This window comes from Equus przewalskii, chromosome 32 (assembly GCF_037783145.1).
Source record: "Equus przewalskii isolate Varuska chromosome 32, EquPr2, whole genome shotgun sequence".
In the NCBI taxonomy this organism is placed as follows: Eukaryota; Metazoa; Chordata; class Mammalia; order Perissodactyla; family Equidae; genus Equus; species Equus przewalskii.
In genome coordinates, this window is record NC_091862.1 from 6,121,645 (window position 1) to 6,137,761 (window position 16,117).

General features: G+C 36.4%; 1 protein-coding gene across 1 annotated transcript in view; it reads right to left on the bottom strand.

Annotated features, from left to right (window-relative positions):
* Positions 1-16,117, bottom strand: part of PACRG (parkin coregulated) — a 459,238-nt gene that overhangs the window by 191,802 nt on the left and 251,319 nt on the right. Inside the window, exon 4 of the mRNA XM_070603192.1 lies at positions 1,555-1,704. Within this exon, the coding sequence (XP_070459293.1) occupies positions 1,555-1,704 (150 nt within the window). The remainder of the gene's footprint in view (positions 1-1,554; positions 1,705-16,117) is intronic.

The following is a 16,117-nucleotide window of genomic DNA, read 5'->3' on the forward strand; positions in this document are numbered from 1 at the left end:
TATCTCTATCATCTGTATCTCTATCTCCCTTAAGTTAACTAGAATCTTTCTCATCTGTCTCTATCTTTATCTTTATATCTATCTCTATCATCTGTACCTCTATCTCCCTCAAGTTAACTGGAATCTAAATATAATTGATGAACTTAGAGTTTATTTTATGACCCATAATTGAAGAATGTGCACACATGTAGTCAATGCCAATAGTAAAAATATAAATTATGAATAAAGAATATTTAAACAAGTATTTTCCAGAAAGTAGAAATGCTGTTACTAAAACTTTCATTTTAGACCATAAGAGACTCAATTACTAACATCTGATTTTTACTTTCCTGAAAGAGTAACCATCTTGTCTTAATGTCCACATTAGCTCTATAGCTTTTAGATATTTCAAAGTGGATATCAACTCATTCAGTTATGAGCATTCTTAATCTCCCATAACCCCAGCTGAAGTCCTTTTTACTGAGTATGTTTAATATTAAACATATAAGTAAGTCCTACTATTGAAAGACAAAGACCGTCTGAGAAATCCATGATTTCCTGCATAGTCTGCCTGATTAAGCAGACTAACAGCAATTTAGGAATAATATGAAAAATCCTGATTCCAAACAAAAGACTTCATGAGCTCGGAGCTGCCACACACAGTGTCTTGTTTGATTTTTTTTTTTTTTTTTTTTGTATATACAATAAGGACGTCCCGTTGCAAAATTTTCATGCAGGCTTCCACAAAATTACTAATTTATTTACATGGCTGTCAGGAATTAACTTCAAACGTTGACTTCACTGTGCATATGAGAAGTATGGAACTTCAAAGTTAGGAACATAAAGAAAATTAGATTCACAGCATTTCAAGAGCCATGAAAGGAAAATCATACTCTCAATGAACAGATGCATATCCACTGCCTGCCAAGAGATCACCGAAACTTGCTACTACCTTTGTTAGGGCGAGGCTGATTCCTCTGAGCTCATGAGTGCTTCCAAAGGCTTAGAGATAATATATTTTTTTAAATAAATGGATCAGGAAGCATAGATTTCTAATCAGTACTCATCATCAACTAAGTAACTACAAAAGATCTATTTTTTTTTAATGGGAGAACATGCATTAAAACTCTCCAAACCACCCGCATCAGATTTTAATAATATTGCTTTAAGAAATTTATCTTAAGCCAATTAATCATAACTGACTACAGTTTTAACAGGAAGTACCAAAAGGTAGAATTACTATCAAGAGAAACGACAAACTGAACACCTACTAATAGATTCAAAAGACTATTAAAAAACTTTACAATTTAATTATTGGAAGATTATAGAACCGCTCCAGTGCTTCCGAACTGAGTAAGTAAGCTGTACGTGTGAGGAGTAATAAATGAAATTGTTAATTTTACCATTTCCCTAGGGAGTAGCAGAAGAAGGGTGGGAGTTACGCTATTTAGATTTCCAAATGCATCTTGGTTTATATGCAATCATAAATCCTTAAATGTGTTGCTAATTAACTCTACTTCAAACCACTCCCTTTTTCAGGGCTTAAAAGACATTTTGACTCCTGGGATAACTCACCATTCATATTCTTAAAGATGTTCAGGATGGGGAGGATTTGACGGTAATAGGGCACCAAAGCTTCACCCACCATCTCAGCTGACACAACTAGATGCTGGAGGACTTTGAGAGTGACGCAGATGACCTGTCGGTTTCGGAGGTTCAGAGCATCTATATGGTAGGAAAAGAAACGAGTGAAAAATAAAAAGCATTAATTCCTACAATGTTAAATTGGAGTCATCTCGTAGACCATTTAATTAAATTGCACTCTATTGGGGATCACCAACGGGATGAGCCTTTATTATGACAGCTTTGAATGATGCAGTGCAGCCCTTAATGTTATAGACAGGGTCTTGTTTGTCTGTTATTTGTTCTCCCAACTTGTACCAGTTCCTCACCAACCCTCTTCAGAGAAGAGGCTGGTGATGGATAGGTAGCATGAAAGATGAAATATTAGTTAGTGTCACTGAAGTTAAAGGACCCCATGAAGGTTGACAACAGATAAATTTTTATGCACAATCCCTTTCAGTTAATAATCCATGCTATTCTTAAATTTGGGAAAAGGGGACTGAGTATGGTGTGTGTGAATAGAAACTATAGGCTGGTTACAAACATGGAGAATATTCTTGGTAGAAATGAACATAAAGTGACTATACATAGACTCTCGAGAAAGTAAGGAAGAAAAGTAAGATTTTAAAATGCTCAGAACTTTAGAAGGGATCAACAGTAAATAACTAATAGACTACAGGAATACAAAATGAAAGAACAATTCCCAATGCACAGTGACAAGCTGTACTGCAGAGACAGGACAGGAGACAGCAAGTTACTAGGTGTTCCCCTACTTCCAGGGTCTGGAAGCTGCCATTTGCACCAGTGGGGAACGCAGAGGGCTGGGGATCAGGACACTGATCTTTGGCTATATGAACTCTGCCAACTCCCCCACACTCTCTTGGTCACAGTTTCCTCAACCATGGGATTGATATCATGGGAACCATCTATGATAGAAGGTCAAAGGTGCAGACTGTGATGACCTAGACTACTCCAAGACAAAGTCAAACACTCTTATTTGTAAGATGTTCTATTTTCTAAAGAAAAGATTGACTTTGACCTTAATGTGTGTGTCTTTTACAGATGGATCAAAGGAACTAGGCTGTCAAAAGAGATGAAACCATGGTCAAATACCTATAAGGCAGTCCTGATGTTGTTCTTGAACTCCAGCTCAGATTTCCAACAGCCCAGATCTTGCCAGCATCTTAAATTTAGTTTGTCTCAAAGATGTTTCCCCCATAAACTTTCTCTTTTAACCATGTTTCCCATATTTAGTAATGATACAATCAGGTTCCCAGCCACCCAGGGTCAAAAGCTATTTCTCATCTCTCACATTCCTCATGTTGCAAACTCATGTTGTTCTGCCTCTGTAGTAGCTCTTGAATTTCTGTCCTCCTCCTCCTCCTCATCTCCACTCCTCTGGTCTCTCCATCCCCACTACCATTCCTCTGGTCCTGGGTCTCCATCCTCACCACCTCTCCTCTGGTCTGGCCCTTGAACTCCTCCACTGGAGCACTGTCATGCCCTCCTAGCTGGCCTCCCTTCTTTCTGTCTTTCTCCACTTCTCCAATCTGTCTTTTCACACTGCTGCTGGATTAACCTTCCTAGAGCATATCTGATGATCTCATTACCTACAAAGAGTTGAAGAGTCCCCTATCACTCCATTTCCTATGAGATAAAGAATAGACTAGCCAGGCACAAGGATGACAGTTAGGATAAGTTTGAACCAAACTGAATTCTCAATTAAAAATTTAAGCATATAAGGTATCATTTAGTGGTTTCACGGCTATTTCCTCTGGAATCACTAGGAAGTTTTTAAAAATAAAATGTGGTCAGCTTCACTCCCTTCAGCAACAAAATGGGGGTTGGGGCATAAAAACACCTAAGGGCAGTGCCACCACTTCTGCTCCGGTTCAGAATACATTCTTGTTTGGTTGAAAGTAAACACAAATGCAATGGATAGAGATGGCTCAGCTTTAACTCAGAGAACCAATCTAAATACAACTATGGAATTCGATTGCATGATGGCTCATTACTACAGCACTTAGATACACGGCAAGCCATACCATATATTCTGAAAAAACAACTAAAAATAGAATGCTATAATTTAGCCTAAAAGCTTTAGTAATGAGATATTTAACAGCAGAGCTTCGGAGAACCATGGGAACGTGAGAGGGAGAAGGGCATGTTGATTGTCTCATGGTGGCCCTTTTTCTGGACTTATCCAATCTAAGAGTTGTTTTGTCTTTTCAGGAAGCCAAGGATTGCTAAACCCTGCCTGCTGACCAAGCTCAGTTTAACAGAAGACAACTGGGAGCTGGCAGAAATGTTGTTCTGAGGATTATGGACTGTGGATATACTTTCAAAAAGTCTGTCAACAAAGCTCAACATGTTTAGGTTTCAGACTGCACAGATCTGTGTGATGGTTAACGCTAACAGTTAATATATACTGAGCACCTCTATATGCCAGGAATTAAACTGAGCACTTTACATCTATTAGTTTACTTAATCCTTATTTGTGAAAATATTTATTAAGAATGGATTAGGTGGCAGTCACTGTTTTAGGAATTGGAGATACAGAAGTGAACAAGGCAGATACGTGATAGATATATCTGAAGTGAACAAGGCTTATCCCTTTGGAACTTATAGTATAGTATGGAAGAATATATTGAAAAAATAATACAAGTGTGATGAGTATTCATAAGAAGGATAGCGTATTCTGAAAGCAAATCAAAAGGGCTGTTTGAACCCAGTCTAGAGAGTAGGAAAGGCTCCCAGACACAGGGACAGATCTAAGGGATGAATAGAATGCTACCTGGGTGAAGAACATTCCAGGAGAGGGAATAGCATGCTAGGGACTGTCCCCTTTTGGATAAAGGAGTCCTCCTTTACTGCAAGGTCTACTCCAGCTCATGAGGATAAAGACATACTTATAGATGTGGGACCAAAGCCCCAGATAGCATAGAAACAGTCTTCTAAATGGTTTATCATTGTGTATACATTTTCCTTAGTGTCATTTAGAAGTGATGGGAAGAAGTATGTGGATGTATGTAGATATGTATAAAAGGAGGGTGAGGTTGTAGTACTTTTTCCCAAGCTAAAAGATCCATAGGTCCCATCTTGCCATATCAACCAAACAGAATCAGATGTTTAAGATCCTGGGTTTCTGCCTTTTCTCTCTACTCATCCCTTCTTCCTACTCCACTTTTTAAAAAGGACTCATAGCCACATCCAGCTAAAGTTTGATAAACTCCTTAGTGAGGAAGGATTAGACATTGAAACAGAACCACATGGGTGTGTTGTTTGTATTTTTTTACACATTAAAATAAATGTATTATTGTGTGCACATAATTCTCATTTCAAGTTTTGTTTTCTTTTTCAAGAAAGACTTTCTGTTGATACTATAAAGTCACAAGTAGGAAAAACTATTGAAGGTATTAGAAGAGATAGATATATGAGCATGGCAGAGCCCATTTGGTGACTGCAGAAAAGATTTTGGTAGTCATAGTGTCCACTAAATGCTGGCTTATCACAGTGTTCATCTTTTAGGGTGTACATGCTAAAGCTTGCACTCAAACAGGCTCAAGTATATATGCTCCTCTGTTACCAATGTTAGAGAAGAGTTTTGCCGTATAGAATACATTGATTAAGGAGTAAGTTTTACGTATGTGTGTGTGTGTGTGTGTGTGTGTGTATCTATCTATATATATAACTCTTATATATACATGTATGAGCAATAATACATAAACTTTTGTTGATTAGGTTTATGCTTATAACTAATTGATCACTTTGGGGTAAATTAATAATCTCACCATGGATAGTAATAATAGCTATTAAGGAATAATTATTTCATTTCATTGCAACCCCAATTGAATTAACATGATTGTGATAAAAGTTATTGGGTTGACAATGACTGAAAGCAAAATGCCTGAACCATTACTCTTAACGATATCTAAGATGGAACTCTGAGTCCTCCTAAATGACCAGGAATGGCTCTAAAACCTCGGCAGTTGCTGTGAAATTAAGCCAGGGCATGCACTATAAAAACTCCTTAACTTCATCCAAGAGGGATTTTTTTATATTGCCCATTTCCACTTCACTTCCTCTATTTTTCTTCCTCATTCTTGGGGAATTAAGATAAGCCATTAAGTTGAAGTCTTTTTGTTCTGACTGTCCCAATGGAATTAAATAAAAAAGAAGTCTTTTTTTTTTTTTGGAACCAAGTTCTTTCCCTTTGAAAAAGTATGTTAACAGATATAAAGAGAATATAATTCTGTAGCTTGAAAGAGAAGAAATGTGTTTATTCTTGTATTGATGGGCCTGAAAGCTATTGTCAAGACATAAGTGAGGACTTTGAACTCAAGATTTAAGGTTTTGAAAAGGGTCTAACATAGAAATCTACTGACATTATAGATCAACCAGTGGAAACTTTCTATTCAGAAAATTGGATTTCTATTGTATACTGCTTACTGCCTTAAAGTATAACCAACAAGATAGAACTTCCAGATATATAGAAAATTGCTGAAGAATAAGGAAAAAATAATTTAAAGTCAAGGTGGTAAAACATTCACCTTAGATGGTTATAAGTTACATGTATGATTTTCTCAAGCATAAAATCCACCATTGCTATGATCTTTGCAAAGTGAGAATATTTTCTATTAGATATGATTCCCTATTGTGGAGTCAGGAAACCTGGAAACGTTTCTATCTCCTATTTTAAAGCGGGAGACACCAAACAAAGCGCAAAAGCAAACAATAAATTCTAAAAAGTATTTTTGACATATGTTATAAACGTTGACATTCTTGATATACAAATAGATATCACAAACCAAAAACGGGTTGAGTCTGCTAATTAAAAGCTGGCAAAATATATGAATAGATAATAACAAATTAATAAATGCAAATGAAGAATTACCCATCTAGAATGTTCAACTTCATTGGTAATCAAGTGTCATAAAACACTACTTTATAATTTTTAATATCAAATAACAAAGTTTTTGAAAATTTAATACTCAGTGGTGGAAACAGGATTAGGAAAAGTGGCCCTCTCACAATACCATATTATAAACCATCGCAACCTTTCTATGGTAATACGTATGTAACATTCGACCCAGCAATTTCACTTCTCAGCAGTTAGTCTAAGGAAGCATGCAACTGTGCAGAAAGAGTTATAGAAAAGATGCTATAAATAGTATTGTTTATAATTAGGAACAATCTAAATGTCCCCCAAACAATAGATTGTTTAAGTAAACTCCAGTATATGGATACAATGGACAATCATAAAATTATTGAAGTCATCTAATAAAAAATATTTTTAAAAAAGAAAAATGCTTATAAGATGCAGGTGAGTACAAAAGTAGGTTAAAAGCATATTTTCACTATAAGAATAGAAACAGTGAAAATATTGGAAATTTGTATACCCAGACGCTAACAGTACGGACTATCTTTTCTATGGTCATATGTAGACACAAGATCTTATTCCATTAAAAAAATACTATTTTTACATTGCTTTTAAAAGTTATCAATATATTTTGCATATTTCCCTAAAAATATTATTCTTTATGATTGTAACTTTATTAAGTTTTATTGTAGCAGAATTGAAACACTCTCTCTTTATCCTTTCTCAATATTTTCTTGGTTATTCTTAACCATTTATATTTTGAGACAAAATTGTAAATAATTTGGTCAGGTTAAAAAATATGCCTGGCACTTTGATAAAAATTCCAATAAATTTAGAGAATAATTTTGGAGAAAATTGTCATCTTTACTATTGAATCTTTCAACAGGGACATGTATCTCTTTGATTTTTTTGTGTCTTTAATTAAGCTCCTCCAAAAATCTTTGCAGTATTTTTCATGTAGATTCTGCACAGTTTTTTAAAGTTTTCTCAAAGGAATTTTATATGTTGCTACTATTTGTGTAAGATCATTTTATCTCAATATGCTTTCTAAAAATTATTGATAATACACACATAAAAACTTATGATTTTTGTATATTCATTTATAATTAGTTAACTTAATTCCCTTACTGGTTCTAATTGTTTTTAAGTGAATTGAATTGGCCTTTATAAGTAATTATATTATCAAAAACATTGCTAAATTTATCTTTTCTTTCTAATATTTATTTTTTGTTATATTACAGAGACCAGAATTCTAAAAGAAAATATGATGTTATAATCTTAGGAGTTGACTTTAGTTTTTGAATCATTCTTATTTATTTTGATACCTTGTACAATTTATTTTTATTTTATTGTGTAAAATACATATAATGTAAAATGTCATTTAATCATTTTTAAGTGGACTATTAAGTGTCATTAATTGTATTCACAATGTCAGACAATTATCACCACTGTCTATTTCCAAAACCTTTTCATGACCCAAAACAGACACTCTATACCCATTAAGCAAAACTTCCCCATTCTCCTCATCTCTAGGCCCTGGGAAACTCAAATCTACTTTCAGTCTCTATGAATTTGCTTATTATAGACGTTTCAACGTATTTTGTCTTATTTTTTCTGGAGCTAAAATATTTTATTAATATTCGAGATTGGTGGGCTCAATATCATGCTAGTTGAATTAGATTGAAATGGATATAAATTTTGCTAGTTGAGGGGCACTAACAATATAATCTATTAATTTATGAATTTGTAATATGTTTTCAACCCAAATTTAGGTTTCAGAATTGTAGAAATTTTTCTTCTTTCAAAACAGAACTCAACTGCTAAATAAATACGATGTGGCCTGATTTCTCACATTCTTGCCAATTAAAGGATCACAGACTTAGCCCAGCTCCTGTGAATAGAGAGTAAGCCTATAGCAAGGGTTATTATTTTTTCTTTAATTCATTGTTTTTCACTAAGCGTTATACTAAAAAAGTGTCATTTTTTCCTCCATCCCATACAGAAAGGAACTATCTTTATGCAAAATTCAGATTTCCTGTCAAAGCTTTGTTACTACAAGTGGTTAATTTTTTCACTTTTTCAATAGGCAAAAATATATTCTGATGTTAGAACAATAGAATACAATTTAGTATTTGGTGAGAGTGTTAGGCCTTTCTTTCCATTAAATTCCTAGTTTTAAAGAAGGATGCATAATTAATACTAGCTTTTTAAATAAGTGAACATATTCAGTTCCCAAAATGGACTCAACAATACATCACTAGCAGGATCTATTTTATGCTCACAACTTTCTTGACCTGAAGGAACCTGAAGAACAGCGTAACCCAACACACTCCTTTTCAGTCTTGCTGCAACCTAGGTTGGGCCTGAGTTTGCCCTCATACACACTGAATTCCTCTAACAGTAACTGAGAGTCAATTTATCAATGCCCTGCTTTGTCAGGAGGCAGTGTAGTCTCTTGGGAACAACTTGCTCCCCCAAACTGAGACTGCTGGCTCAGTCCAACTTGAAGGAGTTGGGTGACAGATGCAATGATGACCAAAGGAAGCAGTTAGCCAGCCTTGGTGCCATTGTCAGAGTCACAGCAAATGACAGTCTGCTGTGACAAACAAGTACCACTTCTAAAAATTACTGTTATGTTTCTTCCTCTGGTTGGGAAAAGGTGTCCAAATTTGCCACAGCTTTAAGATAGTAGAAGTAGTGGACTTTTAAGAAGGATATCATACACACAGGCTTTTCACGAAACAAAAAAGTTGGCAGCTGTGCTACAAAATAGAGCATGGATAAATATATCAATATCCAAGAAAGTGTAGCCCTTTCTTCCTCAAAGAAGGGGTATGAAAAACGACACAGTGCTAGGCTCGACCATCAATATGTGGTACAATTCTGGTGTTGATTACTTAAGCGGGTGATTTGAGAGCTCCCAGAAAAACAACAGTGATTATTAGAAGCCAGAGTGAGCTCCCTGGAATAAGTCAGGCCAAGCTCACCGCTCATATTCTAATAAATTTACTCATGAAGGAGATCATAAACAGACTTACATCAGCAAGGCATCTGGCAAGACCTCTCTTGTAGGTGACATACGGAAACGGTTGAAGAGTTAGGCTTTTTCTGTTTTTTAGTGTGTGAAAAATTGAATCCAAGTCATACGCACTGATGGTCTGGTATAAACTTACACAGTCCCTACTGGGATACTGCAGCAGGCTATGCTTGAGATAGTCCAGTTTCCATCTAATATTTTTATTGTAACTTGGATGAAAGTCATAGAATCCAAATCTATGAATTTTGTGATGACCCAAAGTTAGCAAGTCTGTAGAGCTGTGACCATGAAAGAATAGCAGTGAGGTAAAAATCATAATTTACTATTATTACTACCTTGATTTGGCTCTGTGCTAAACACTCCACTTGTATGATCCATGAGTCCTTACATTATCTCCTGGCCATTGGTTTTATAATACCCTGAGAGAGAGGAAAGAATTAATTGGCCAAAACCACACCAAGTTAATGGCAAACTGGGATCTGGTTTGCATGAGCCCAAGACCTGTAGGCTTAGACCCCACTTCCTCCCAGCATACTACCAAGTCCTGGTGGACATGGGAGCCGGACTTGGAGCACGATCAGGAGAAATGTTCAGAGTTTCACAGTGAACACAGACTCTAGTGTAGACTTTGAACAATCAGACTAGATCCTGCTGGGTCCTGAGTTTAAGTGGCTTATTCTTAAAGAACAAGTCATCACGATGGAGCTGGGTTTGCTGGCATCTTCTGAAAAAGGAAGCAACACTTTGCAGGGGTGTTATTCCCTGACTACAGCTCAGCCCTCATGTGGAGGGATGAAGATTTCCAAGATGAGGTTTTAGCCTGGGTGACCAAAAACTGTTGCCATAATCAAGACAGAATGATGAAGGTGGTCATGGTGATGATGACGATAACAATGATGACAGTGATAACATTTATCACACTTATACCATGTGCTCTTCTAAGAGCTTGAAATGTATTATCTCATTTGTTCACTGAAATAACCCATAAGTTGGGTGCTGTTCTCATCCCAATTTTATAAATTGAGCCTCAAAGTGGTTAACTTGTCTGACAGCTGGTATGTGATAGAGTTAGGATTTTGACCAGAGTGATAGAATTTGTTTGTTTGTTTGAGAATGGGAAAGGGACGGACAATACGTGGTGAATTTAGTTTGAAAATACAATATTGCTATTTTTAGCTTTTTCTCTTTTTTATCCTATTGTGTTTTTCTGGCATGCACAACTATAATCTCCATTCCCGCCATTTTTGTCTTGTTCATACATTTTCCTTATTCATTTTCCTTATTCATACATGGCTTGGCCTGATTTCGACTCCCCCTCAGAGGTCCAGAAGGAATCTTTCCTTTGGCAAGCGACTGGGTAACTGTTCAAATACTTCTGAGGCTGTCTAATCTCTGCCTCAGATTGCCATTACCTTGCATCTACTGAGATGTTTTTTCTGTATAGGAATTCATGTAGAATGACACCGGTTCTTATATTATGACTTGCTTTAACGGAGAATTAAAAGTGGTAAGGTAACTGACAGGTTAAGTGTGACAGAAATGGATAGAGAGGAAGGGAGAGAGAACGGCAACCATTAGATAGTGGGATTTTACAACCCTACCTGGCTATGATTGCTCATATTCAACACAACACTTATCACTTAATAAGCTTGCTTGTCACCTGACCTGGACATTTCTCACTAATGATCACAACAACTCTCTGACATACGTATTCATTCTCTTATTTTGGAGTTGAGAACTCATCTCCTGAGCTCAAGGAGCTGGATTAATTTGCAGAAAATGGTAGAGCCAGTACTAGAACCCAGGCCCAGGTCTATGGCTCTTCCAATGGCCACACTAATTTTCAGAAGACAGAGAAAGAAGGCCTTTAGCATCAGCTGCTGAAGGTTCACAAGAAGGAGGTGACTTCCTCAGAAAACGGATGTTTTAAGCTATAATCTTCCAGATTCCATTTCCTTCAATAGTTATGGATTCTCATTTGGGAATCTGAATTGGTCAGCACGGGCTAAGTTTGCTGCAGCAATAAATTAACCCTAAAATCTCAGTGGCTTTACACAGAAGGACTGTTTCTCATTCAGGGTAGGTATGCAATTCAGGTCAACATGGGGTGAGGAGAAGAGAGAGTTAGAAGACAGCTTTGGGTGAAATGCTTAGTTTGCAGGGAGTACATGTCTTCCATTCACAGCGCAGCAGCAGAGTTAGTCCCATGGTTCCATACGACTGAGAAACGCTGGGGAGCAAATAGATATTTGGTGTTTAGTAAATGCCTCTGCTGTAGAATTCATGTTATTTTGGGAAACAAACTCTTCTCCCTTTCCCTAACCTGTACTATGGGGAGGATGCGTGATCTGCATTAATCGAGGCCGTGTGTCCCATCCCCCTGGACCACAGTTCAAAGCTAGGTATGTGGCCCTGGCTGGTATAATCATAATAAATCTTTGACTTTTACTTTTTCTGGAAATTCAGGGACAATGACACTTGCATTTTCCTACAGGAGTAAATAAGTAAGCACATAGTCCCAGGATCTACTCAGGGCATCCTGAGGCCAAGAAGTGGGCCAACTTTAAGATGACCTTGCATAAAACAGAGCAGAGAGTGACAGTGGTGACCTGCCAGATTAAACTGCACCTGAAATGGGACCCATCTCTGGATTGTTTAGTTATGTGAGTTAGTAAGCAAACCTGCAGTTTATGACAAATTGAGTCAGTTTTCTCTGTGAATCTTGTAACCAAAATAATCCTGAGTAATACACTTCCTTTCCATACTTTCAGAACTAATTAGATTTTTTCAACTTAAATTAAAAATTATCCTTTTTTCAATAGTTATCACTTCGAAAACAATTTACTTGGAAAATTTCAAGGCATATAAGTAAAATTATTAGATCAGAAATGAAGGATAATGCATTTCAGTTGTACTTGCTCCTTTCTAATTAAATAGAATTCTCAAAACAATTTTTGCATTGTCACACGGATTCTCATATTTTATCCTTACTTGGCATATATATTCTCTTCATTGGGTGTTCTTTAACAAGAATATTCAGCTTTTGAAAATGTTATTGTTCAAGTTTCTTTAGCTGTCTCTGTGCATGTTTGTCCTTTATAGCTGGCTGACCTCAACTCATTAGAGCTCTCCTAATGAGGCCACTGTCTTACGTTCTGTCTATTTGTAGATGAGTGACATTTCTGCATTCTTCAGAGGCTGAGGTCACCTCGCCTCCTAATAGATTATCTCACAAATGTATGTTACTGCTTATAAACAAAAAGAGGCACATAAGAGAATGCAGATGAATAAACAGAAATTTACTCTTACCACTTAAGTAATTTCTCCGATAAATGGAAAGCATTATACGCTATACTCCTTATTTGCTGTTTCATATCAGGGATTTTACAAGATAGTTTTTAGATAATATGCAGTACAGTGGCAAGCCCAAATGGCCACTTCACACTTTTGGTTATGACACCTGTACAAATTTCAGTATGGATGGGAGGTATGTCCCTGATTAAATTACTTTTGCAAATATTTTTATGCATCTACCACGTACCAGCCATCACATTAGATGCTGTGGGAATATATTACTTTCTAACATTATATTCTAGGCGACAGAGAGAGGAAGATACAAAGTTCTGTGGGAGAGGGAAAGTGGGGGTGGGAGAGGACTGGAGTTACGATTAGGGAGGGAGAGGAGAATCAGAAGAGATTCCACAGGAAAATTCCTACTGGAGCCAGGCTTTGGATGTTCCTTAACATTTAGGCATTTGGGAAATGAGAATGGGCATTCCCGAAAGAGAGCAAAGGTATGGAATGAGAAGAGTGAAAGGCAAGTCCTAAAGCACAATCAGTTTGGCTAAAGCATGGGGTGAATGAAGAGAAGTAGGAAATTAAGTTGAAAACATAATTTGCAGCCAGATATTTAATGGGAATCCTTGAATGTCATGCCAAAGAATTTAAAGTAGGCAGAAACTGGAGGAGAGTCTGTCCTTGAAAGATGGCAGTGCCTCAGGTAAGATCTATGAGTTGAAAGCTTGTTGCCGTAGAGCTAATGTAAGTGGCCTGGGCAGAAGGCGGGAGCAGGTATACTGGCTTGAGGTGTCAGAGGAGAAAGCTCTGCGCTGGCAGAGCAGATAGAAAATTAGGGGTAAGCAGATCCTGGAATGCAGAGACCCACAGAGGAGGTACACCAAAAATCTGCATGAAAACTCTGCCTTACTTGAAGTCTAAGGATTACAGACATGGTAGAGATCTCAGTAGGCCCAGATGACGAGCAGAAGCTGGAAGATGAAAGACCTGAAGATGAAAGAACTTTGGCTGCTGTTCATCGCAGCAGAGGCAAATTTTGGAGTTTGTGTTTAACAGGTTAATCATCTGTCAGAATTAGAACTGACGTTCTTCAAAAGAATGTAACAGGATCCAGAGACTCTAAAATATATTATTCACAATGTCCAAGTTAGGATTGCATTTTCTTGTCCCAGTGAGGTTGGCTGGGCCCTGGATTACATCTGGCCAATGAGTAGTGAAATGTGTTACTTCCAGGATGGAGCATTTCATCGCCAGAGAGAGACTCTTCTGAGCTCTTGTTCCCTCTGGTGCGATGACCAGCAACATCTGTGACGGGCCCTAAGTAGCTACAATAAACAGAACCCCCTTGCCAACCTTCCATAGGCATCAAGCGAATGTGAGAAACAAAGTCACTTACTGTTTTAAGCTTTTGATTTTGGAGATTGGCTGTTACTTCAATAACCTAGCCTATTCTGATTGATAAAATTTCCTTCATCACATTAAGAGAATTCTCTTCTATTCTTAGTTTGTTTCAAAAACACAATGGGTGTTGAAATTTATTTGGATGCTTTTTTACCATCATTTGAGATGATCATATGATTTTTACCCTTTAATACCCTTACATAAATTGCATTAATTGCTTTTTCTAATGTTAAGCCAATCTTCTAGTCCTAAAATAAAACAAACTTTGTTTTGAGGTACTACCATTTTTATATATTGATGGATTCAGTTTGACAGTAATTTTGTTTAGAAAACTTCACTGATGTTCATGAATGAGAGTGTCCTGGAATTTTCCTTCTTGTAATGTCCTTGTTATTATCAAGGTTATGCGAGCCTCATAAAGTTAGTCAAAGTGTGTATTCTCTGTTTTTATTGTTTGAGGAAATTTGTTCAAGGCTTGAATTATTTTTTCTGTAAGTGTTCAGAACAGCTAACCATGGAAGTTATGTTAGCCTTGAGTTGTCTTCATGTGGGGGATTTTAATTACCAAGTTAATTTCTTCATTTGTTATATTATTGTTTGTATTTTAACTTATTTTGTATTTTTTCTGATGTCAGTTTTGGTAAGCTACATTTTCCAGAAATTTGACCATTTCATTGAAATTTCAAAGTTTTAGGGATAAAGTTATTCATTATATCCTATCATGATATTTTCAATATCTGTAGGGTCTGTATGACATCCCCTTTTTCATTTCTGAATATTGGTGATTTATGCCTTCTCTCATTTATTATTTATAAGCTTTGCCAAATGTTTATCAATTTTATTAATTGTTTCAAGGAACCAATCCACATTTGGTTTTTGATTCTCTCAATTGCATGGCTGTTCTGTATTTTTATTTTATTATGATTTTATCCTAACAATTTATTCTTCCTTTGACTTTCTTCTATTGTTCTTTCTCTCACTTTTTGAGATGGATATTTAATTTACTATTTTTTTTTCCTGAAACCATGTTTAAGGCTATCTATTTTCATCTAAATACAGTTTTACCATGTTGTATATGGTAAATATTGTTTTTAATTAAAAAAAAATTTTTTTAAAGATCGGCACCTGAGCTAACAACTGTTGCCAATCTTCTCTTCTTCCCCCGACCCCGCTTTTTCTCCCCCAATTCCCCCAGTACATAGTTGTATATTTTGAGTTGTGGGTCCCTCTAGTTGTGGCATGCGGGACGCCACCTCAACGTGGCCAGATGAGTGGTGCCATGTCCACACCCAGGATCTGAACTGATGAAATCCTGGGCTGCTGAAGGTGGAGTGTGCGTACTTAACCACTCGACCACGGGGCTGGCCCCTGGTAAATATTTTAACGTAATTTTTTGTAATATTTTGATGTAATATCCTTGTAAGTTTTTAATATGTAATTTTTATGTAATGTTTTCATTATTGTGCAGTTAAAAGTCTTTATGATTTCATTATAGTTACTTATTTGACCACTGGGATATTTAGAAGTATGTGTCAATTTCAAAACATGTGGGAATGTTTTAGTTATTGCTTGAAAAAATTGATTTCTATCATAAATTGCATTTTGGTTACATGATCTCATATTATTTGTATGATTTCCATGCTTTGATGTTTTTGAGACTTGTCTTATGGCCCAAGATATGGTGAATTTTTGTAAATGTTCTATGGGTGCTTCAAAAAAAAGTCATTTGCAGTGGTAGAGGCAGCACTGAGTTTTGGTAAAGAACAGATGCACCTTGGGAGGTCCAGATATGGTTCAAATTCTGACTCTACCATTTGGTAACTGTATGACATGGATATATTTCTTGAATTTTACGTGCCTCAGTTTTGTCGTCTGTGAAATGAGGATTATAGTAGCTGCTT